The sequence below is a fragment of the Orbicella faveolata genome, unplaced genomic scaffold (assembly GCF_042242905.1).
Source record: "Orbicella faveolata isolate gen_17 unplaced genomic scaffold, um_ofav_v1 contig_36, whole genome shotgun sequence".
In the NCBI taxonomy this organism is placed as follows: domain Eukaryota; kingdom Metazoa; phylum Cnidaria; class Anthozoa; order Scleractinia; family Merulinidae; genus Orbicella; species Orbicella faveolata.
In genome coordinates, this window is record NW_028301565.1 from 4680804 (window position 1) to 4706542 (window position 25739).

The following is a 25739-nucleotide window of genomic DNA, read 5'->3' on the forward strand; positions in this document are numbered from 1 at the left end:
ATCAAAAGCTTGTCCGCCCTAACGCAGTCATTGGAAGCCTCATCAAGAACCCCTGGCACCATCAAGGACAATAACAGCAGCAACGTTCTGGGTTTCTCAGGAATTTTATAATCGGGAACACAAACAATCAAAGATCAGGGCACTGACAAAATGCAAGGCCAACCACGAAGTTGAATTCTTTTTATTGTCTGTACACGTGGTGAATACAAAAATAATACGGTCTGAATAACCACACTAAATTTATCTGTGTAAAAAATCTATTTAGTTGCTAAGAAATAAATTTTGTTCCTTAATGTATAGAATAAAATTCCCTCTACTTTAATCACAATTGCGCCTGGTTTGCATTCTGATTCAACACTTTATAATAAAAGAGCTAAATAAATAGGTCATTTCCGAGTTAACTTGTGGCTCTGTTTCAAAACGAGTCCACGTGCAAAACCTTCCATATGAAAATGAGTTTGAACCTGCCGGGGGAACACATTTTCATATCAATGGTTTCGCACGAACACTCTTTTTGACACAGAGACAAAATGCAAATCGGAAATAGCCTATTACGTCAGGACGAAAACGGTGACAATTTACGTAGCTATATTATATTCCAATAGACAAAACCTTTTATTTTAAACCACAAAAATACAATAGATCTTAAAATAACATTAAAATCGTTCTTAAAATAAACGCTTCGATTAAGATTCAAAATAATAATAATCAAAATCTCGTCCAAGGTCTAAGTTTCAAGATAGCACAATATCAAGATCACGTGACTGTCTTGTGCTGGTCACACGAAAAATTATGCATCTAAAAATAGCTCGTCTGCGCTCTTGTCACGTGGTAGTAGGTATTAATGAGAGCTCAATAAAAAGATTAAATTTACACAAACGCTGCGTGATGGATAAAAGACCAAAATTTGTAAAAATTTACATTTTGCCTAAAACACTTCATGCAAACTAATTACTTGACATCTGTGTTGTTCAAATGCTGAAAACACGCTCATTCACGCTATTAAATTTGCTAAGAAGTGTGTTTAGTTCCTTTTAACTCTTCAGTAAATCTTAACAGAGCTGGCGTGTCACGCAATATTCAATTTTCTAGTCTCGTAATATTTCTTCCTTCTTGTCACTCGGTCTTATGTCACGAGCTAAGAGAAAGTCCGCTTGTTTCCAGCTTCTTTGAAAATATGCATCGCATTACTGTTAATATCTACATGCTTGTGCACAACTCGTTCCATATTCGTTACAATTTGGACCCCTCGTTTCACTCTTGAAAACATTTCAGTGTTCTAGCCCAGCTAACAACACTGAAAACTAACAAACACCTTAAGTTTTAAATTTACAATAAACCCGTAAAGGTAAACCGTACAATTTCTCACTCTATCGCCTGGGTTGAAATTGAAGTTTTCGACCACCCGGAGCAGAAGACCGCTGATCGTCCATTCTGTTCGACTGCAAGCGAAGTATAAGACCAAAGAAGTCCTCGTCGGGTACCGTGGGCGCAGATGGTGGCGGCTCCGAGCGCTGATCCTCGATACGGTGAGACTGGGGAGAGAAAGTAGAGATCTCAGTCACAGATCCATCTCTATGCATGAAATTAAAGCCGTAAAACGACAAGGCTTTGTTGGTCCTCCAAGTGTGGGGCTTAACGGTACATGATCGCTTTAAAAACTCAGTACTTTCATGAGGACTTTGAAAACCCACCCTTCTTCAACTAGTCTACGAGTAGCCCCTCTTTCGCTTAGTCTGTCGCGCGTGACGCGAAAGAAAACCTCGAGGTAAGATGGCCGCGCGAACTCCTGGGAGAAGCTTCTCGCCCCCAGGATTTCGCGCAGCCTTTTTTCTTTCGCGCCGCGCATGACGCACTAAGCGAAAGAGGGACTACTCGTAGTCCATTCCTCAACCGGCCGAATGGACAAACTGACGTGACCCACTTGATACTCACTTGACTTCGAAGCACCATTTCATAAAGATCTTCATCGCCCGGATTGTCGCCTTTCCTTGACGTTTTTCCTGGTTTAAAATAATGTGGAATTAGATGAATATGATAAAAAGTTCCTTAGCACAGACTTACCGCTAATTAAATAGTTGGGTAACCTTTTAGCCATATAGTTACTTTACCAAGGAAAACACGAATATTGACCGATACATCTACTATAGGGCGTTTTCACTCAGGTGACCAGCAGCTTACAAATTTATTCGAACAAAAGAAAGTGTTTACATAGGAAAACAGTTCAACTCCCACAGGATTGGTTTGGTACATCAATATGGCCACCTTACATTGCTTTGAGAAATATTCCATATTACATACAAGTAATATAGTGTATCTCTGCTATCGCAGTTTAAATATGTGACATTTAATATAATCGCTCGCTTGACAAATAAATTTTTGAAACAAGTCAATGTCCAGAGACATTTGATGGCAGGACACAGGGTTGCCCCGCAGCTATGCAAAATCTGGTAATATTGCGGAATTTCACTTTGAAAACTTGGCAGTATAACTGCATTTTGCACACTCATTCTACTTAAGATGTGTTTCTAAATTGGGCAGTTGCTAAATTTGAGAAGAAACTAATTACGTGAGCTAAGATTGCCCGTTTAAAAAATTGATTCAATACCACTAGGAATGTGGGAATCAAACGTACTTAATACAGGCATCTGAGAGGTCTCGTCATCAGATGGAAGATCGCTTCGTTGTTCCTCCATTCTGTCGCCTTGCACACGCTCCACCATATCCAACATGTCTTCAGTACTTTTGCTTTTTTCGATTGGTTTAGGTAACTCGCAGCGCTGCTCGTCCATTCGGTTTCCCTGGCAACGGCTTAGGAACTCGAAGAAGTTTTCGTCCAGGCTGTTGTCATTTCGCTTCTGTTAAATGACGGAAATAGAAGATTATAAAATATATATTTGACATGGCCGAGTGGTTTAGGGCGTTGGTCTTGAAATCCAGAGGTCCCAGGTTCAAGACCTCCTGTGTGCCACTATATCTTATTATTACGGCTTTTAATAGCCAACCGAGGAATGTCTCCAAGTCGCTCGAAAATCGAATTTCACTGCGAAGTGTCTCAACACTTTTGTCACTCGTTGTAGCTTTGAACCAAACCATTATAATCATAGATTATGAATACTTTTTCTGAAAATTCGCATCATTGCAATTATAAAACCTAAACTACATTTGATTCCTCTGATCCTACAAAGCCATTGTTTTCATAAACTTTGTGTTCCAACAAAGCTGATATTTGAGTACATTTCATTTCATGTCGATAATTATCTTTATAAAATTGATTGCCACAAAACCAATACTTGCGTATTATTTCTATTTTCGCTTTTCAAGGTATGACAAAAATTTAAATTGATACTTAAAAAATTCTGAATGACATCAAGGGTTTCAAGAGTATATCCTTTTAAATATTTTTTATCTGGTACATCTTAAGAATGTGCTTTATCATGTTTATATTTTACTTCCGTCTTTGTACAAGCTACACGAGAACCTTGGAAGAATCCAGTTAATCGAGTTAGAGTTTATTACATAAACAGCAATAAAATAAAAATAAAACAAATGCATGAAAAACATTGTGAGCAGAAAAAAAAGGTTTGGGAGATATACGCATTTTCTATTTCCATCCCGATGCCAGAGTCTGAAATAGCTCAGAAGAAAGAAAACTATTCCAAAAAGGTTCCATATACGAGGGAATTTAACGTTTGCAAAGTTCAAAAGTCCATCAAGTTGTTGTATCTTTTGTGGAAGCGAATGAAAGCTTTAAAATCACGCAAACGCTCAACCTGGTTTTCCGTCAATATTATTAATTTTCACTAAAAGACTCTTAAGGTATCACTTTCAAATTTTTTTCATACCATAAATTATTAAAAAACACGAAACTATTGTGCATTGTAATGAAATAGGTGTGGGTGTGACAAACTTTAAAATGATCTATCCCGAAAGCAAGGCTGGCACTATTCGACAGGTACAGTCATACAAAGATTGTTGAACAGAAGTGTCTGAAAGGAGTAAAGTGAACAAGTTTCTAGGATAATGAAGTTAGATTTTAGAATTTCGATCACTTTATGAGACCAATATTGACCTGAAGTAACTATCAAACATCCTGAAAATACCCCACCCAGTCAGTTAGAGAACTACACGTCTTGCGATTGTCATTATTCTAAAATATTGTTTACGAAAAATATTGTAAACATTGACAGGAAGTTTTAAGCACACCACAACGTCTCCTCGAAACAAAACGCGTCACAGTGACCTTGCATACGCGCAATAAATCTTGGTGAATTGCTAAGCCGTCCTCTGCGAACTGCTAACAGCGACAGACTACGGGAAATTCCTTACCTCAAACCCCCTTCCCAAAAGTAAACTCAACAAACCATCCTTTTATTTATCGAAAGGATTTTTTGCAGTGTTCATCTTAACTAAACACCAAAATAATAGCTATGATATCGACGAACAAACTGGAGTGTTAGCCGTGAAATGTTAATTTATTTTTTGAAAGCGTCGCCGACCAACGTTTCTTCGTCGTGTTTACTCGAGCTGCCTTTTTTTTAATGTGGAAAAAGCTGCCTCACAAATAAGTGAAGAGATGAAAGAAAAAAAAAGAAGAAAAAAAACAAAAAAACAAAAACCAAACACGAAGCCTCCCCATGTTCGGAGAGCGCTGTAGTTTCCCTCGGCTGTTCACCAAACAAATGAAAAATATTCTGAGCATTTTTAATCGTTTACCTCAGCAGAATGCACACGAACTTGTACATCATCGTGATCCAATGGCTTTCTAGACGTCAAAGACGACGAACGAGCTTTGGTTGCACCCTGGAGAAAGATAAAATCATATTAAGTGAATTACACTTCAAATTTAAGGGCTCCAAAGATAACGAGAAAGCAAGTTTATGAGCGATATTTAAACTGGAAGTTAAGAGAAATTGTCCATTAACCGTGACCACATCGTGGGTTGCAAAACATTAACAGGGATCTAGCGTGAATTTCAAAGAAATCTCTTCGCGCAGAATAATGCTGTGACATATACACCTAAAAAAAAGAAATCACATGAAAATACACTGTCCACGGAGCTTAAAATCCCAGTTTTCTTTTAAAAAGTCCTAAACGTACGGCTTCGGTGATCATTGCAACGTTTTCAAAACAAACGAATGCGTCTCTCAAATTCTGAGGAAACCTCAACAGGTCTTTAGTCTACAGCAGCCGGATTTCTTGCAGCAATTTCGACAGTGTACGCACTTGCTCACAAATTGTCCGCCGAGCGTTTCTTGCTTTTAAATTAATTTCTTACAACACCCGCTTAAATAACTGTAACTGAAGGTGGACGCATCGCCATACCATTATGTCCAATAAATTTGACACTCAAATCTTGCTGCAGACCTTTCACCAAAAAATCGGGCTGTTTTCTAAGAGACGCAGTTGTTTCAAGCTATGTCTGTTCCAAAAGTCTAGATCACAAGCTCAAGTGGTGCTTTTAAAACATAGCGCAGAACGTGCTACGTTGTTCAGTAAGAGGGTAAATATGACGTCACTTGGTCTGAACGAATCAACAAAAAACCGGAAGAATTAGCACTTTTTATTCCGTTTACTTAAGAACAACAGTTTCATGTGAGGGTCTCGAAATGTAAAAATCGAAACAGCATCCTTCGTTCGTGATAGCTAATAACAACTCTTACCGGCACTGATTCGCACTGATGCCAACCGTTCGCAAAGATGTTTTCTGTTAATGGCCCCGGGCGAGGTGCCAAGAATTAAACAGAAATGTTTTTCTTGTAATTAACTACAGCTCTTTAGCGTTCTACGAACATCCGATCGTTAAATGACTGCGAATTACCTCCCCAGGGAGCCATTAACATTCACTTAAGGAAAAACAACAGAATAGGTCCGATATATTACCAGAAAATACCGCAAGTACACTTCCACGTGTTTCTACGCTACCGGACTGGACTACTGGACTACTGGACTACCGGACTACAACTGAAAGGGTTGAAAACTAGGACGAAGTTTATTAAAAGCTACTTCTGATGTTCCACATTACTTTGTCTTCAGCTTATTGATGCTTTTTCAAGATTCACGTATGAAACTGTTTTCAAAACTGTCGCGAAAAAGTAATTAGCCAGGTCCTATAACAACAATTGTGAAGATGTTTTATTGAGAAATTTCATTACGATTAAGTATTTGAACTTCCATTTTCTCAAGAAATTTGTATAGGTAATCCGTATGAAAGCGCGAGCAATTAAGGATGTACACTTCTCGTGATATTTTAATGAGGTTCCACAACAGTAACACTTCTGAATGTCAAGATCTTTTCTTATCTGGGAACTTATGCTCCGCCTTAATTTCAAGAGCTTCTACGACTTTTTCGGTGATTCTAACACCTTCTGACTGTGTATACAATCTAACAAGTAATGTAGATGAAACAGGCATAGCTTCAACGTAAAGGTGAAACTTACGTCAGCAGATGCAGCTGGCTCAGCTTTTCGCTTGTCTGAAAAGGAAAATAGAAAAGACGTCCAAGTAGATAAAGACTTTTTACGCGAGCATGTGAACAACATCAAGTGTATTTACTGAAGTCAAAAAACATAAATTACAAGAGGTGCTCTAACCCTTAAAACAACGAGAAAAATCGCTTTATGGTTTTGTTTTCGATTAAGCTAGTACGTTCGATTAAGCTAGATCGTTCTTCTGCATCTTACTGTTGTTCTTTTGTTTTCAATTTCACGTAGTTTATTCGTGTTTTCTTGTTAGCTAGTCTATTCTAGGTAACACCTATTGTATAAAACCAGAAGCATATCAGGTGATATGCCTCTGATAAAACTTGTATCTTAACTTGTACATTCAAATTCTCTCTAGTTGTAACTGACAATGGCAGAAGTTACTGTAGAAACATGTACATTTTTTTAGAGTGACATTTTCAAGTTTTGCGGTTGACGGAACACTTCTAAGAAAAAATCATTTATCGATCATTTATCTACGGTCAAGGGGTTGCAGCTGATGTTGTTGTCTAGCTGTTGTTGTGTTTACCTGCCTCTAAATTACTGAATTTCCTGTTGAAAAGCTGTTTAATGGATCCCGGACTGCTGCGATGTACATTTTCTGAATTTCCCGCCGCGACGGTCGAGTTTCTACAAGAATAAAATAATACAAACAGTGAGTAGCGATTCGCACAACTAGTTTTCTCTGTTCTAGGTGATTGATCGTTTATAGAAACACACAAAAAATACACTAAGGAGCCACAAAGAAATAAAGATGATTAAAACGGCAGAACATTCAAACAGATTGTTCTGAGATAAACACGAAATCAGACGTCTCAACAGAAATTCAAGTGTGTAAAATGAGCGTGCAAAATTTCTTTACAAGTAGCGCTTTTAACGTAGGAAATTCATCTAGCAAGCAGTCTTGCAAGGACTCAGAGAGTTTCCAATTCGTATTGTCCAATCAGAAGACAGTACGAACACACGTGACGTTAATTAGCAAACCATCTCATGCAGCGACTTCTCGAAGACGACATTTTCGGAAGTAATTCACGTTTGCCATAACCTGTTTCCGCTGAAACCGGGTACTTTTCCAGCCTACGAATGATGTAACCACCAAAAATCGCTCTCGAAAGCTTTGAGAGGAGGCTGATCAGCACTTTTCTATTCAATTAATTTAATGGGATCAACCATTTCTTCATCCCAGATATGTTTCTGTTCAGCAAACAAACGTCGCTGCAGCGAAAGATAGTTTATGGTACTAATATTAACCATGCTACGATCCAACTTCACCCTGAGTAGAGGGTAAATACAGCGAAACGCCCGTACAAATAACTCTCTATATCGTTACACTACGAGACCGAATTAACTGATTATCTACAGTCTTGAATGCACGAAAGCGCCAAAACGAATAGATCTATTAAGGTTGCTTTCCACATGACCGCGGCCATCGCTGAAGAAAAGGTTCAGCAAACGTTGTAATCATATGGAAACATAACAGCTTTTCAGCCATCAGAGTTCGTTGTGTCAGACTTCACTTCTTTCTCTACGGTCTTAGCGATCTTTGTGGAAACCTCTAGATGGAAATCAGCCTTAAGACATTTTATTGGGGAGTATTGCTGTATAGTTTTACCCATTACATGCATTTTGACTCAACCTATACTCGCGAAATACTGCGATACTCGCAAGAGATATTCAGCAAAGCTGGGCACTGGCATGGCTTAAAAGATCTAACCTGGAAATATTGCTTACGTTTCACGTGAATCGTCTTGGATCCCAAGAAGAGATCTGAGGTCTGAGATGTTCATTTGTGCTGTAATTTGTCCTGTGCGATCTCCGACCTTGAGAGAAGAATCAAATAAGAATATCAGACCTAAACTGATGAATCCGTTTCAATGGACCAGACTTATATAACGCCATCGACTGACAAACACTCTTCACTCGACTCTGAAGATGACTTCCGCTCAGGTTGTCGATGTGGAAACGTCAGTCAATTTAAAGAATGGCCCCAAGGGAAACAGTGCGTGAGTTTTGTTTCCCCGAGACCCCTTCGAGGTCGAGGAAAAACAACACAGACAAACAGGCCTCATGAATTTAAACTGGTTTCTCAACAAACAAGCTCGACAGAAACCTTCCTGAAGTGTTTCATGAGAAAAACACAGTCAAGCAATTCAGAGCATAAGTTACGACAAGAAATTCTCTAACATCAAAATGCTTAGGTTAAATTGACTAAAACCACACTGTTTGCAAGTGGAAACTTATATATTTTGTTCAGGTGCACCACCTAATGCCTTGCAGACAGATACCGCGGACGAGAAGACGTAAACCGACGTTGCTTTCTTTGAAAATCAAATTTGCAATTTACTTCAACCAGGAAACTAAAAAATCGCCTGCGTTCAGATGACAGATGACTGGAACTGAAGCAGACGGTAAATAACTGGAAGGCATTGGGAAGTGACGATCTCTAGCGGAAGCTAGGATGAAAACAGTCTATAAACTTTGGGCGCTTTCCATTCAACCAAAAATTCTGAAACATTCGCCAAAACGCCGGAAAATGGTCCGGGCGGGAGGTACTTTCTTATATGCGCTTAATCCACCGTAGGAAAAAAGATGGCGGCTGTATATTTTACCACAATCCCTTGCGAACCTAACACAGCCTATAAGGAACTAAGAAAAGAAAGCCAAATGTTTATAATAGTTGTCCCTGTACAAAGGACATTGAGTAGCCTGGGTTTGAAGATTTTATAAAGTTTCTGTACGTTTTTATAAACGTTTTTAAAGTTGTCATGCGCTAAGAACTGTGGGTAAATGTACCAGCCGCCATCTTTTTTCCTACGGCGGATTGCATGTAGGTACACACAGAACCAAAGGATGTGCTTTTTGAGCCGTTTTGGTCTGAATTAGGGTTTTAATTTCGGTTCGGGTCTGAAATAGGGTAAGGGTTTTAAGAAGATCATGATAGCCTACAATCCACACCCAATTATTCTAGGGGTGCCTCCCAACCCCTGGGAAAATGGTACAACAATTTTCAGGGACATTTTTCGGAAGAGCCGAAAACTGCAGATTGGGGAAATGAGAACCATTTAACCGAAAATTCCTGAAATTTCTAGAAGATAATCCAATGGAATAGAAATTCCCATTGAGGAATTTTCGAACATTTGGGTATAACTCGCCACGTTGTCCTCTTTCCGGACCGGAAAATGCTGCCCCATTCGCAACTGTAAATTTTAAACTGGAATTTTTGAACGAATGGAAAGCGACAAAACCAACAAATCACACGACGCGAGTGTCGCATTTTCAAGTCTGGTTTGAACTTGTACTAAATTTGGCCGTGTTTCTGCAAAATGAAGCGGAATCTTTAAAAAAATGGCTTTGTTATAAGATTCACATGGCAGTATAACAGTTGTGAATGAATTCACGAAAGTTTTTATTTTTATAAATAAGGAAATATCACTTATTGCCATTTTGAAACTACAGGCTTAAAACTTATTTTTCTTTCGGTTTATGTTTGTCTTCACAGAATGATAGCTAAACAGCTGTCAATCACCTCCAGTATGATCAACAAACGTGGATGATTTAAACATAACTAACAACTGTAACAAGTATGGGTTATTGACCAAGTGTGAGGTCAAGATGACTGGATTTTGGCCAAGTTCTTTTTTTGCGTGTTTATGGACCGAGACGGAGTCGAGGTCCATAAACTCGCAAAAAGAGATCGAGGCCAATATCCAGCCATCTTGACCAAACAAGTTTGGTCAATAAAGGATTTATCATATGGCTTTCGGGGAAATTTTTCTTGCGGGACACGGCGGGAAGTCCCGAGCGGGCAAGATAGCTCCATCTTGCCCGCTCGAGTAGCCAATCACAGCGCAGGATTTGATTCATCTTGCCCGCTCACGGTGCTAGCCATATAATAAATAACAGTTATCGTCCAGCCGGGTTGTTCAAAGCCCGATTTAACTAACCCAGGATTAGCGAAAATTGTGATTTCATTTTTGTAACTTTTCGGCGAAGTTTTCCGTTTATATTATTTTTCCTTCTGTTTAGAGTCAACCGGTTTTCGAACAGCCCTGCCAAGCTCACAGTCTTTTGAACTAGCCAAGACCTAAGTTCTTCGCGTGAACACCAACTTGATGATAACGAAATCTCAATCATGCATAACGAACACAATTTTAGTTTCAAAAAATTTATCATAAATTTTCTCGGATTCATTGAGATATAATCAAGTAGTAAACAGTCTACTTGTAAGCAAAGCGTCTCCATCAACGAAATGTTAAAGGGAAAAACGATTCTCAGATTTAGGGTATGCGTCAGCCAGATGATTGACTTTATTGTAATTTACCAGAAGATGAATTTAGAATTTTTGCCAAATTCACCCAAAACGTTTTTAATTGTTGTACCCGGTGCGTATTTTACGAAAACACAATTTCGTTTCTCAGTTACACGAAAACACAAGATTTAACATCTGGTAAACTCCAAAAAATTGGACAAGGCTATCGACCAAAGAAATTGAAATGGACATTTCCTGACCTGGGTGCCCTTAAAAAAAACACTTTTATCTCGCGTTTTGACACGTGTTAAAACAATAGAACGCCCTAAATATTTATTCGCGAGGTTTTTGCTCACAAGAAAACAAGAGTCAGTAAAAACTCTGAATTATAAGGCTAAAACATCGTTTCCATCTGCGCAGATGGGCTTTAAATGTCTGTAGGTTATAATATTGTGTATCTATGCGTTACCTCTTTTGAAATCTCCAAGTGTTTCTGAGCAAAGTCCAGTGCTGTTTCGTGGTTACCTAAAGCCGTATGTGCATTACCCAAACTCCAACATGCCCGGCCTTCACCGACCCTGCAAGAAATGGAGGCAGAACTGATTTGAACAAGACCAGCGTATATGTAAGGCTTTACGTGATCAAAAGATTTGTTCAGAATACAGTACGAGGCAAAGCTCCCGTAATTACACTCTTGAAATGTTTGATCGAAAATGTACACATGAAGTGATAAGTATGGCTTTTGTGTGATTGAGTACAAAGTGTTAACGACTTTCTCGGCTTTAAAGAGTCAATTGTTCGGTTTTTGTATAGTCAAAGAGAGTATAATTTATTGTAAAACAAGTACAGGTAGCTAGGAAGTTTGAGTCTTCTAACGCACTGGAAAGCAAAAACAAAAGGAAAGAGACAAATTAAAAGAACAGATATCCCCAACTGGGCTTCTTCAATAGCTTCAGAATTGTTTCGAGAGGATACTTGGCTTCGGGAAAAGAAAAACAAAATGGCGGGATAATTGCTTGAATTCATAACAGACACAAAAGAGGGTCGTGTATTTGCCAGCACTTAGGATAGCCAGTCAACAAAGAGTTTGGTTAGCAACAGTTCCGGGAACGCAATAGAAGAATACTAGAGTTCGTCAGGATATTTTTGCCATTTTGTTGCAAAAAACCACTTGTCACAGAATTGTCAGACAAAGATTCTGTTTGATGCGTGCCAGGCTTCTTTGTAGATGACTTTTAAATTGTCTGTGAGATCATTTAATCCGAGTTGACGAAAAATATTAAGACAAACGTTTTGGGTAATTTTTGTTTACGCCACAAAAATATCTTAATATTAGCACAGACCTGACGCAACTTACGTTAAGCCTGGCAAATATTTTATATATAAAAAGAGATCAATTGATATCGACAAGGAAAAGTTTCAATATTTGTTTCTAAATCGGGTGTATATTCCGAACCTGCCTTCGAGACGAAAAAAATGACGTAAATGACGGTTGTATATAGCTCACCTGTCTCCCAATTCTTGAGCAATCTCCAAGTGTCTGGAGTGAAACTCTACGGCCTCTCGATAATCTCTCAGCAAAGTGTAAGTGTTTCCTAAACTGTAACAAGCCTACATATTTGGACGCAAGATAAGAGAGGTTAGAACTTAAAATGCCCTTATCTGAGCAATTAAATGCAATAAATAGTTAATTTTGATAAAGGTATGCTTTTTAGATGTGCTGTTCTGAACAACTGATCCAATCCCACAGTTTCTGAAAATTCATGAACTGTGACTGATTATGATTATTAATAATTAATGATAATATATGATAATGATGTATGATAATGTATGTTAATACATACCTGTGCTTCAATAGCTCTGTCTCCCAGTTCACGGGATATTGCCAGTGTTCTCCTGCAAACAAAGGGGACATTTGCCATGACTAACATGTAAGGTTGTATATTTTCTTTAATGCAACTAAAATGTGAGACACACAGTGCCCTAATTATTTGTACACTCCAGTTAAAGCTCTTGCAGGGGAATGCGGGGGAATGTTGTTTCATCAGGAGGGGAGGCTGGGTGGATGAAAAGGGGAGCTAAATCTAGGCCTAGGTAATTTGATTCTTTGATTAGGTAGGCATTGATTTTATTTGTATTGGATCTTTCATATGTTTCTTCGCTATCAGTTTAACAGTTGGAATAATGCCTAATTGGCTTTACAAACTTAATAAACATGATGACGAAGATGGTAGTCCACACAGACTTCAAACTTGAAATGTATCCAAGAAATAACACAGAGCAAGATGCATAACATGATCACACAACACAAAGGTTGATCAAGAAGGCATGTTCACCCAATATTTTTGCTGTGTTTTAAATTAGCTTTTTCAAAGTTCAAACAAACCAAAAGTTCTACTTACTTGTAATATTCAGCAGCAACCTCAAACTCGCCAAGAAAAACATGTGCATTTCCTAGGTTACTGCAGGCTCGTCTCTCTGCTGGTTTGTCGTTGAATTCCTCTGCAATGGCTAACCTCTGGATATCAAATGAATTTTAAAAAATAATCAGAATGGTCAGGGAGTTGTGGCATGAAATCTGGCAAATTATGTTTTACTCGCTACAGGTACCAGGTGCTGGTGATAACTTCTGAGTTCAGGCAGAGCACAAAATCATTTACTACAGCCTATGACTCCTTGATGCCACTTTGATTGAGCTGGTAACAATGATTTACGAGAGTAAAATCTCCAACTAATATGTATGTGTAAATGTAATGGTAAATTTATTCATAGTGTCAGTTGCAAAGGGATCTCATCTAGTCAATCATGGTGAATGAAAAATTAATGCAGTTAGTTGGTTAGGAATCAAAGGAAAAAAAAGGATAAGACATCTAATGTTGGAAAAAATGTACGACAGTGTTTGATTGGATCAAATTTAGCCCAGTCAGTGCAGAACCAATTAACCTGTGAACTGGCTCTGCAGTCGAGGAAGGGGCAAAGAGGAAGCAGCAACTTCTCTTCATTCTCAGCCAGTTCCTTCTCTGCCCTTCCAGCCAGATTCTGTTCACAGGCTAAGAACCAATGAAAACATTTGTCAATCACTCTACATGTTGTCAAAAACTATTCTTACTGTGGTAAATCCATTTTCCACTAACACTACATGTAGATCGGCCTTCCTTAAATTAACTTACATGTAATTTTCACTGACATAATTAAAAGGAGGTAAAGATAGATTCTTTATTCTGCAAGGTCTATAAATAATCACTAAATAGTGACAAATAAACACCTCTTCATGGAACATGATTGCCAGTTCAAAGTTTCCTAACAGATAATGAGTGTTGCCCAGATTGCCACAGGCTCTGCCTTGAGCACCTCTGTCACCAAGCTCTTTGACAATGGCAAGGTTGGCCCTGAAAACAAAACAAGAAATGCTTAAGAGGGGTAGTATTGTAGAGTCTAGGACTTAAAATACAAACTTCCCAGGTTCTTATCCAAACTTTAGACCAATTCAGCCAGAGCTAAAACACAATGGTTTTGAACTAAGCTGAACTGAATTTCTTGATGATGCTTATAATACTGTATAACTTACATGTATTACAATTTTGTAACTCCACTGTGGTCCAATCCTTTGTAAAAGGTTGGATGCATTACACCAGCCCATGGAAGCTACTCATTTTAGTGACTGTGCAAATACTTCCACTGTTTGCTTTAAAATGTAAACTATCCCAGGGTGTTAATTGTATGTTTTGAAGAGGCTGGGTACATGTACACAACCGCCATGATGACAAGATGGCCCCCTTGGGTGTCAAACTTTTCAAGGTGATTTTTGAACTGCCAGTCAAAGTAATATTCCTGCAGCAGTTATTGCCCACAATAGCCCTACATCATAAGAAAATAAGGGATGAGCTGGAGAACTATTAAGTCTCTTAAGTTGCAATTAGACTTCAGGACCCAGTTGTTCAAAAGACGGATAACGCTATCCAGTGGATAAATGTTGACAAAACAAACCACACTATCCACTGAATAGTGATTTATCCAGTGGATAGCCTTATCCACCTTTCGAACAACCCGGGTCTGATCCATACTACCAGTTAGAGCTTATGCCACATTCTATACTAGGAAGCAGCCAAACAGAGCAATGTTCCCTCTCTCCTCAGATGGGATGCTAGTCAATAACAGGCTAGCTCGTAGCATTCAAAGATTCAAAGCCAACAGATCACTGGTACCCATCTCCTGGCTCTTAATGCTCACTGTAGTATTTTTACTTGGCAGCCAGCACTTGCAACTGACTTACTTAATCTGGAATTCAATGCATTAGCAGTTACATTTAGGTTATCTTATCTCCCCCCTCATGCTTAAAAATAAGTGAACATTAAATTGTTACTTACTCGTAGAATTCAATAGCTCTTTCAAGTGCAGAACGAACTTCTTCAGGAAACTCTCCAGGGTCCTGATGGAAATTTCTTCCAAAGTGTTTACCTTTTGCATGATACACATTGCCAAGATTATACAAAGCTCTGGCTTCACCAATCTGAAAAGACAACAGTATTATTTTTGATCAATCTAAAAGGGATTAGGCGGGGACTTTATTTCCTCCAGTGTGGTCCAATTATCACTTTGTCTGAGTGACTACCATCTTTGAGACATTCAGCAATTTTGATTCTTACCTTGTCCCTGTCTTCATCATGAGACATGTGTGTCAAAATAAGCTAACACCTACTGTATTTTGCTGGCTCTTGCAAGAAGGAATTCTCAGACTTCTTGGGGATCAGGAAGAACACCCCACCCAAGAGAGCAGCATGAACTGAACCTAATTCTCCACCATGGGATCACTTTAATTTTAAATTTTCTGGAACCTGAGTGGTCGTGCAATAGGCTGGCTTGGTGACCTCATGGTTAGTACGCTTGTTCCCGGATTGAGCAGTCTGGGTTCGAGCCCTGGCTGGGGACACTGTGTTCTGTTCTTGGGCAAGACACTTAACTCTCACAGTGCCTCTCTCCCCCCAGGAGTATAAATGGGTAATAGCGAATTGTTGGGGAAACCTAACAAATTGTGGGAGAGTGACCTGCGATGGACTCTTATCCCGTCTAGGGGGAGTAGAAATACTCCTAGCCACTTCATGCTACAGAAACTGGGATAAGCTCTGGCAGCTATGGGCCAATCGGCTCCAAGGCTTCTCTACAGACTTCATGGACTGCTGGTTTCTGCAGAATCAAGCAACTTAAAACAAGTATAATAAGTCACTTCTCCTTGCTAGGATGCTAGTCCATAATTAGTACAGGACACCCCCAGTATTTTACTCAGATTGCACCAGAAATTCACAAGGTTTTCTATGTCAGAGTGATTTAATAATTAAAAGAGGTTAGATTGCGGTAAATTAAATTACTCGGTTCTCAGTGCTTCTTTACAGATCACCGCCCCCCGCTTTTAATATACTCCTGAATAGAGAAAGGCTCTATGACAGTAAATTGCCTTGCACTAAATACCCAAAGAACATAAACACAAGGAGGCTGATGAGGCTTGAAATAAGCAGATCTATGGATCTGAAACTTAAAGTGAACAAGATGGCCCCTGTAACATAACAATCACAGGCAGACAAATTTTGCGAACTTAAAACTAAATATTCATTTCATGCTTCCTGACCAATTATTATAAATCCGTATATAATTTAGAAACAATCCAAGGTAATGCCCCAATCACATCTTCCCAAAAAATCTTTAATTTTCACTAATCTTCTGTAATCAGTTTCATCACGTTGATATCTTATAAAAGCTCTGAAGAGGTGAAAAAATCATTTTCTCAAACAACTGCTATTTGCATATTTACAAGAAAATATTATTCCACACTTGCAGCACTTTGTAAATGCTTTCAAATGAAAACAGTCACTTCAGTGACAGCTTGAATTGCTTTCATAATGTTATCTGTCTCTGTGTATCAACAAAAGGTTGTTTTTTAGAACTTTTGCTTGACAAGAAAGATCTGTGAAGCCACAATATGTACACTTGTAAATATTAACTTAAAAGTGGGGGGTGGCGATTCGTAAAGAAGCACTGAGGAGCGAGTAATTTAATTTACTGCAATCTAACATCTTTGGCAATTACCTTAAGTAAACAAGTTATTTATCGAAAAGGAAGTGTGCTACCCGACTTACGGAAATTTTAAACAATGTTTTCTTTCATTCGAAACTATGAAGATAAATTGCATGTCATTGCGGGAAAGCAAAAGATTACAAATATAAAGAGGAAGGAATCTACGTACTCTGGGTATTTCAATATTTATTTTGCAATATCAAAGCTTAGCGGAACCAGCGCAAATTTGCATACTTTGGTTACCAGACATCATCAGCATAAAGTTTCATGAGGCTTAATTTACACGTACCCCGAACCCACATCAAAGCGTTCCGCAATGTCCGAAGAAAATACGCTATTTTGCTAAATGACTGAGATTTGAGGGCATAATTCCGCATCACACGATGTTCGATTTAATTGGCGAAATAGATATAAGCTTAAATCAAGCAGACGATATGTACACCAATCAGACTTGTACCATTCGAAAAGATCGCAGCAAGAAATTATTACATACCTATTCAGGAAGTGAAACGATTAAACCTTAGCGAGTTTATAAGCTTATGTTTATTTCGAGACTAAACCGCACTATCCTCATTGCGTCGTGCGAACTGGTACTAAAAATAATAACACTTTCGATGACATATTTAGGATTTCGTGAGCACGATATTTACTACTACGTAAGCTTATAACAAGTATTTGCTTCAATGCGGTATGAAACACGACGATCGTTTGATCATGATCGCTATTCGTTTTAAACAATACTTTTCAAAACAATCAAATCTACTCTGAAATAATGGTTGATTCGAATGCAGTGCAACAATTCGAATGGCTAATAAAAGATTCATCGCAAAGTTAAGAATGCACATGCCTCCGTATTTTGCCTAATAAAAATCTTCAATATAACAATATAAAACTAATCTTTCCAGAACGGATAATTTTAAGTTGATATTTAACGAGAATTTGAAAGGGTCGACCTTCGTTTTGGAAAAAAGTCGCTACGTGCTTGCAGTATATCAATAGAATCTTTGCTGAAGAAAACAATGAAGGTTGTAATAGCACACATTTTGCAAACTACAGAAAGCCAATGTTTATTTTGACTGAGAAGAAAACCACACAAAAAAAACCGCTTTCCGATGAATTTAACAGAGTAAACAAGAACACGTACGTTATATGAATCGCGCACCACAAAAAGACCGTGTTACAAGGAAAGAAATGCAAGAATGAACCAGAAAATTAGCCAAATCATTGTGACTGTACGAATGCTCATTGTTGGGGTAGCTCAAATTATGTCGCCACCTTTGAACTCGTTAACTGTTCTCGTATAGTAAAAAGAAATTTGATCGTGCTATATTAATTAAACTTGCTCTTTGCACCGAATAACGGGAATCATTTGCACACCAAGCTTACAGATTTCCCACAAATCATTTTAGCTGTAGCTTACCTTATCACCAAGTTCCCGTGAAATATCAAGATGCCTCGTGCAACAAACTATGGCTTCGTCGAATTTTCCCAAAACCTTCAAAGTGTTCCCAAGGTTTCCGCTGGCTTTAGCTTCTCCGACTTTGTCTCCAAGAGTCCTAGCTAGGGTCAAATCATGACGGTGGAATTCCAGGGCTTTTTCGTATTCCTGAAGGTAGAAGTAAGCGTTTCCTAATTGGCTATACACAGCACTTAGAGTCTTCAAATCCTCTGTACCGACTTGGACGGCGGCTTCAAAGAAGCTGACACCCGCGCGGCAATCGCCGGCTTTGCAGAGTCTCTCTCCTTCCAGTGCTAGTTCCATGCAAGATGCTTGCACGGCCATTTTGCTTGATGCGATTAAAGTGAAGATTCCTAACGGATGGACCGGTTGTCAAGAACGCGTAACGATTTGTGCGAGGAAATTATCGACAGCGAGATGTGAAGTTCATCAGAGGACAATGGTAAATAAATCACTAACTAAGCCGTCACAGACGGATTTGACCGGAAGAATGCTCTGAAATTCTGCATCGGTAAACACAAAAAACAGACAAGTTTAGCTACTTGCCACGCATGAAATATTCTCTACGTGTGTAGAACTTCTTGTTCAAATTGTTCGTTCTTGACGGGTTGCTCGTCCCAGGTTGCTCGCGATGTTCCTTCACGGTATCGAACGCCAATCAGATCGCTTCCGGTTGGACCCATCGAGTTTTTTTTTTCCCTTGATAATCCAATATAAATGAAGCAATAAATTTAAAACTAGGGTATCTAAAAGATAATAATGCTGCGGCACATTCTATTGATAGTGACATATTTTACGCAGTGATTCATCTACAACTTCATGCATGATGACACATGGATGGCGAGGTGTGACAAGGGATCGTGACAAAAAAGCGCATAGTGATCTGACCCATGTTTGAACATAAAAAGATACACATCAATCTCCCCTTTACCAGATCGCGGAAATCGAAAGATGTGGAAGTTGTAGGAGCAGAAATCTAACTTATAAATTCTGTATTGATACGTATTAAATGTCTCAAGAATGTTGACAGACTGTGTCGAGGACGCGTCCATCGCGATGTGTGAAAATGCTAAAGCTTTAGCTTAAATTCATGTTTGGATGAAAAGAAATAGATCGCAGCATATATGAAATTAGCGTGTTCTACGGTTTTCGTTTGTTTTAATTATTCTGCAAGCTTTAGGAGCGACGGTTTCTCTTCATTTAAGAATTCGGCCAAGTAGGCGAGACTGCTAAGAAATGACATACTAAGTTTAAAATCAAGATGTCACAATTAATCGTCCAGATTTACAAACTGTCACATACTGCATGCATTAAGAACAAAAGCAAGAGTTGTGAAAGCAGGCACAATCTCCTTCACATCGTTTTACAGGTAAATCAGAGCAAAACACAACCACTAATCTTTCTCACTGGAATCCACGCGAAAAGGCGTCCTCCTGTAGTTCGTGGCGCAACGCACTCTGGTAAAAAGTGGCGCAGTGCACTCTGGTTAAATGCGATGCATTCTGGTAAAAAGTGATGAATTCGAGAATTTGGATCCCCTTTTATATATTCTTCTTAAATCCTGTTTATGTTGCTGCTCGCTCGCTACGCTCGCTCCGCAGCAAAAATTGCATGTACCTTCCTTCAGTGGGACCAGCAAACAGATTTTGGCTACGCGGACTTAGCTATTTTATAGAACTACATCAGAACCAATAGCCAGCCCAGGCTGAAAAATTATTAAAAATTGTATGCACGGCTAAGACAATTTGGAAGATTTCGGATATGTTACGTGTTTTCTTCATCTTAGCTTATAGAAGATTATTAAATATTAACTTTAGTAGGAGTCTAGGATAATCTTATTACTGTCTCATACTCTCATTTACCTCTGATTGTCTCTTCTTTGGAACTGTTATTGGAAAACGGAGGGATAATCAAAATAGGCTTATAGGTCCTTATAAGTTGTTATCCTTGTACATTGTGTCTCAGAATTTTTTAAGAAAAAGTAATAATTTTAAACTAGCTAACTGGTGTGCCTGTGACACGCCATTTCTAACATTCCTCAAGAAACTCCCATGAGACCCCAAGCGCTAAACATTACCCACACTGCTTTGCCTCGAAAACAAAAAAATGGCGGGCTGTGGGAGTCATTTCCCCGAAATAGATGAATGATTTCAACTCGTTTGAAAGTGTTCTAGTTCAAAATACAAAGGGATTCTTGTAGGGTTGAAGCAGAAAGACTTTCATTCGAGTGACGGACTTCGTTTGGATTTCTAAGAAGTAACGATCATGGCGGAAGTTTGGTTGTTTTCGTTTGTTGCCCTTGTGATCACGAAAACGAAAGTAGACGACTAGAACCGTTCGATGGCTTCTTCGACGGTGTTTCGTGGTCGACGGGTCGTAGATCCCGTCCCAGTTCAGCGAGGTCTGTCGCCGAGAGATGGAAAATACCAGTCTTCGTTCTCAGGTAGTACTTTTGAATGGTGTTAGGACAAAACTCGTGGATTTAAGCTTGCTTTGGCTTCGCTTACATTGCGATTAATCGGATCAATCATCCCGTTTTGTTTTGATGAGATCAATTTGTTTGGGACCTGCGGTAGGCAAAGTTTGAATGCGGTTTGTTGTTTTCTGTAACCATACGTTTGCATATTTTTTACTCACAATTTGATTTTAGATTTAGCGGCAGCTTGGGAAAATGTTGGGGAAGCGAAGTCTGCGGTAAGTATTGTAATCCTAGCTTGTTTTGTCTGGTTTCAGTCTCACAGGTGGTCGACTGGGCGAATTGCTTGAAGACGAATCTGGCAATATGAATAAAAGAAACGCTTCGTATAAGCCTTTTTGACCCATAGAAAACTCATCGCAATGCTGTTAGTCATTGTCTAGAAACGTTTCCCCGCATAGAAGTTTTTGCCGCTTACACTGAATTGAAACTGTAACTTTTTATCAATTAATAATTAACTCAACCAGTTTGAATCGAGTGCAAAGTGAAAGACAGTGTACAGTCAAATAAAGTACAAGAAGATTTTAAAGAACTTCTAAGGATTTTGTAGCCAATTACATCATTCTCCCAAAATAACACGAGTTGCACAATCAGAATCAAAAGGAGGTGAAAATTGTGACAAGGGTGTACAGGGAGAGGTTGAGATTGAGATGTAGTTTTTTAGATACATTCATCATATACAGGTAGCGAATGTTTAGTTATTGAGATCACTGAATAGGTTACATTATAGCAGCTTTTGATTTTCTGTACTCTGGTTAGATCAGTAGTAGTAACTTTCACTGAATGCATAGACTTTGTTTTGTGAAACAAGCTTAACAGTAATGATTGATTGCCCTGCAAGTCATTATCTGAATGTCCTAGAAAAAATCAAGTAAACAGATTCTCACCCAGAACAAAAGAAAAACAACCGCAACATAGATGTAGTTCAGTGTATTTATAGTAACGCTTGGTGTTGTTTAGCATACCATTTGTTGTGTCATGGTACAGGGAAAAATTATGTGAGGAAAAGTGTTTTGAACAAAATTGATTCTAACTTTTATTCTGATGTTGACATTATAGTCAGTAGTAATATATAATTTAGAATAAGTTTAAATTTCTATGTGATTGTGAGAACCAATGAACATTTGATTATTGTCATTGTGTTATAGAAAATATCCATATTCCCCCACAGAAGGGATTGGAATCTCCTGGGGATGGGGTGTTCTGTAAGAACAGAACATATAAAGAAATTTATGAAGCTTAATTGGAATTTCCAGAGGGGAGGGAGGGTGTAAAATTCCTTCTGTGGGGGAGGTATGGATATTTTCTGGAACTGCACGTTACACTTTGAAACATCTTTCTACAACTCCGCATTTTCTTCTGACACACAGCTTCAGGCTGCTGAAGCCAGAATAAACGAAGCAAATGCTGGACTTGGAGATAATGAAGGGCTGGACACTCCTATGGAGGAAGTATTCTCAGAGACACAGAGATATGGAAGAGTAGCCAGATATGAACTGCGGCCGAATCATTTTGGACAAGATGTAACCTCCGTGTCTGGTCGAAATAATTCAAGAAGGGCAAATGATTATCGGATGGTAAGAAAACCGGTACTAATTACGTTGTTTTATGTACAAATATACAAATTGTGTGTACTTAGATCTCTTAGTGTGTTAGGGGTTTCATGAATGTTTTCAGCTGAAAGACAACTGCTTTTCACAGGCATTCTTTATAAGAAAAACTTTCCTCTGCATGTAGATGGTCAAACCAAGTAGCTAAAATCGTCCTCACAGCCAGTCAATCTGTGTGATGCCCAGCTGTTACTGAAACCCCTAGTGTGTACATGTAGATTATAAGCTGTAGCCAAATTAACTGCATACATAATCTAAGTTTTAGAATTCCATTATCATCATTTCCTTGTCTTCATTATTTGGAGAAAGGGTCCTGAAAAAGTTTACCTGAATTAAGAATAATGTTAAGGTCGGACACACAAGGTGACAAATTACTGCAACAGGTCCCTGCGACAAACTTCTCAATGTTTGTTGTTTCCAAAACAGATCACAGCGACATGATGCAGGGAAAAGTTGCAACAAAATTTTCTATTTATGTGGCATGGGGAATTCTTGTGAAAATCACCCATACTCTCAATTCTGTTGTGGCCCCATCACGTTGTGTCATAGCGACTCTGTTGCCTAGTATGTCCTGACCTTTAGTTTCCATGGAATAAAGCCATAATTTCTGCACCTTATTTTAAGTAGCAAGTAATTTCTGTGATGACATAATAACCATCCATCCATACATGTAAAAGTATTGTTCTCAGAGGTAGACTGCTTGCATATCCAGCTATGTGGTACTAGTTTGTCTTCCTGCACTCTTTATTTAATTTCTTTTGTCTTCAGAAAAAGTTTTTTTTTTCTATTTCTGTGAATTTGGTTTGAGAGTGTGTGAAGGGTGACTGCTGTGTGGGAAGAATATATTGGTAGGTGACATGATGGTCTTGACTAATGGTTTAGCATTTTGAGAACTTCTATGTCATTCTTTTCTTTACTGATTTATTATCACAGAATACCAACAGACAAGACTTACCAAGCAGAGCACCACTACACACGTCTCTTTTGTCTCCTCCATCAAAGGATATTCATGCTGAGCTTCGAAATGGTCCCACGTCAAGAAATCCACTGCCAGCCTTTCCCACATACTCCTCAGACTCTGGAGTAAGAGAGCCAGGCATTACAACATCTTATTCTTCAATCCATAGAACAAATGAGCTGCCAGGCCGCAGATCACCTATAAGGTTTCAAGGCCTTTCATCCATTCCTTCTGCTTCCAGTTTTGACGATTCTTTGGAAGTTGGAGGTACATCTAGGCTCTCTAGGAATGAAAGTCGTCCAACATCCTCACTTGGGCTTAGACCTGTAATAGCCAATAATTCAGGTGTGTTTATTGTGGAAAATTGTTTCTTTGTTGACGGGTCAAGCTACTAACCTTGCTAATTTTCTCTTTATGTCTGAAATTTAGATGCACTTGCAAGATTAAAAGAGAGAATAAAATTACAGAAAGAGCAGGCCTCAAGACTGAGTCCAACTGGTTCTGCTAACGGTAAATGTTATTACTGATAATTAATAATTTTGTTTTAACTAATTAAATTACGCGTACTATTTTGATATGGCAGCATATTTGAAAGGGCCTGGTACAGATTAGAATATTCCTGCTTCAAATAACTTGCGGTTATTTTGTTGAGAACATGACTTCAAACAGAACAATTATGTTTTGTTTGGGTTAAGGCTACCCTGTGTCCTTTAAGCAATCTATGATACTCTCTTGATCAACTATTATTTATGTAAATTATCTACAGGTCTTAACTCTTTTGAACTTGCTCTTTTTATAAATTCATTCCTTGATAATGGTGTCATGAGGTTGCTGAAATGTCAGAACATTGTATTGTTAGTTTTTATTTGTCTGTGTAAAGTAGTTAAACTAAATTAAATTAACTTCTCTTATGCAGGAAATAGTTCTTCAAATCCGTCCCCTCCTCCAGACATCCCATCTGTGGATGCTGCAGTGGTGGAACCTTACAGAAGTGACATAGATGTTCCAGTGAGAGCAGCAATTTCAAAACGTAAAGTAGCCTCTGCCCCTGCTGCCCCTGCTTATAAAGGTAACTGTGATATTGGCAGCTTATGGTGACCTCTCAATAATGCATTCAAACTAATTACCGGCTTGTATTTTAAAAACTGGAAGCTACACTGCTATCCTTGAATCAGTAAATATCCTCTGAATATCCATCTAATCTTTCTCTTTCATAACAGTTGCATGGATTACTTACATGTACCAACCCTTGTTCTTTTGTATGCTATAGGACAAAGAAGGTTTTGCTAATAAAAAGTTTTTGTCTGTAATTAATTACAGGTTTCAGTGAGGTTGAGTCAAAGGTTACGACTAAATCTGAGGCAAACAGAAAAGTAAAAGCAAAGGGTTTTGCAGTTGACAGCACAATAGCAAATTCTGCCAACCTTAGACCTCCAAAACCACTGCAAAAGAAAGGTACGTTGCTCTCTCTTATAAATTTGTATTAATTTTTCTAACTAATAAAATTTGCTGAGATACAATATAATCTTTCTTTCTTTAGCACCTCCTAAAGTACAGCGAGTTATAGCTCCTTGCCGTCCAACAGATATCATCACAACGTCTTCATGGCGCACTGGTCAGCGAACTGTGAAAAGGATCTTGGGGCCTGCTAAGAAGACATCAAGTTCTGCGACAGGCCGTCCCCAGTCAAGTAGCAGTCAGGACACAGATGTGTCAGAACCCAGGAGTCTGAATTTCCAGTGGAAAGATGAAGATGATGACAAGAAGGGTGGCGAGAAAATGAATGGTGACACTGCCGTAAGGGATGGAAGTACAAACGTTGAGGTTCCCAGAGAAAAGTCTCCAATGCACGAAGAACACATTAATGGACTAGATTCTGGTGAGAAGGCTTGCTGACAAGGAAAAGATTGAACTTGCAATTTGTATTGCTACGTGTATGAAAATGTTCTATGCATTTTTCCCTCTTTGAACAGATTCTGAGCTTTCCCAACACTCTTCAGGTCCAGCAGCAGAATCTGAAGCAGATGTCAGTGAGCAGGACATGAAGGATTTAAAAGGCAATAAAATGCTGTCAATGGAAGCCAAAAATATTTTGTCTGACCTAGAGTTAGATACTGATGATGAGGCGGGTAGGTATTTCTCACTCATTGTTAAGTAATAGGAAATAGAAAACATTTTCTGTGTTTCTATTGAGCTTTAGAAACACGTGTGGAAGTTTGGGAGAACGAGAAATGCTGTGGGACAGGAGTGTGCTGTGGGGCAGAGGTGGACAGGCTTTTTAGAGTTCTCTCAAATTTTCCTAAGTGCTCTATACATGTAACCTGCTAGAAACATGCAGAAAATGTTTTCTATCTTTTCTTAGAGAACAACCTAAAGACAAAAAAACAGTGTGACTACAAAAAGGTTTTCTCAGTTTCTATCGAGTTATTATCTGCG

The 25739-nt window shown here is 38.7% G+C and overlaps 2 protein-coding genes across 5 annotated transcripts in view; one reads left to right on the top strand and one right to left on the bottom strand.

Moving 5' to 3' along the window:
* Window positions 1–151: 151 nt before the first annotated feature.
* On the bottom strand, window positions 152–18879 carry LOC110067170 (uncharacterized). The gene is made up of 14 exons (XM_020774466.2): window positions 18221–18879; window positions 15099–15241; window positions 13997–14120; window positions 13134–13249; window positions 12576–12627; window positions 12239–12342; window positions 11201–11309; window positions 8214–8302; window positions 7012–7112; window positions 6441–6475; window positions 4717–4803; window positions 2636–2858; window positions 1936–2003; window positions 152–1535 (listed from the first exon to the last, which is right to left on the bottom strand). Exons 1-14 carry the CDS (start codon window positions 18581–18583, stop codon window positions 1371–1373), a joined length of 1779 nt encoding a protein of 592 aa, XP_020630125.1. The 5' UTR covers window positions 18584–18879; the 3' UTR covers window positions 152–1370.
* Window positions 18880–20326: 1447 nt separating this feature from the next.
* LOC110067255 (centrosome-associated protein 350-like) overlaps window positions 20327–25739 on the top strand; it is a 36714-nt gene continuing 31301 nt past the window's right edge. For 3 of the 4 annotated variants that reach the window (XM_020774562.2, XM_020774563.2, XM_020774565.2), the window contains exons 1-9: window positions 20327–20702; window positions 20910–20953; window positions 22106–22312; window positions 23279–23648; window positions 23733–23813; window positions 24220–24372; window positions 24624–24758; window positions 24844–25182; window positions 25277–25432. In XM_020774562.2, the coding sequence (XP_020630221.2) occupies window positions 20600–20702; window positions 20910–20953; window positions 22106–22312; window positions 23279–23648; window positions 23733–23813; window positions 24220–24372; window positions 24624–24758; window positions 24844–25182; window positions 25277–25432 (1588 nt within the window). In that variant the 5' untranslated portion in view covers window positions 20327–20599. The remainder of the gene's footprint in view (window positions 20703–20909; window positions 20954–22105; window positions 22313–23278; window positions 23649–23732; window positions 23814–24219; window positions 24373–24623; window positions 24759–24843; window positions 25183–25276; window positions 25433–25739) is intronic. The other variant, XM_020774566.2, reaches the window with a different exon arrangement.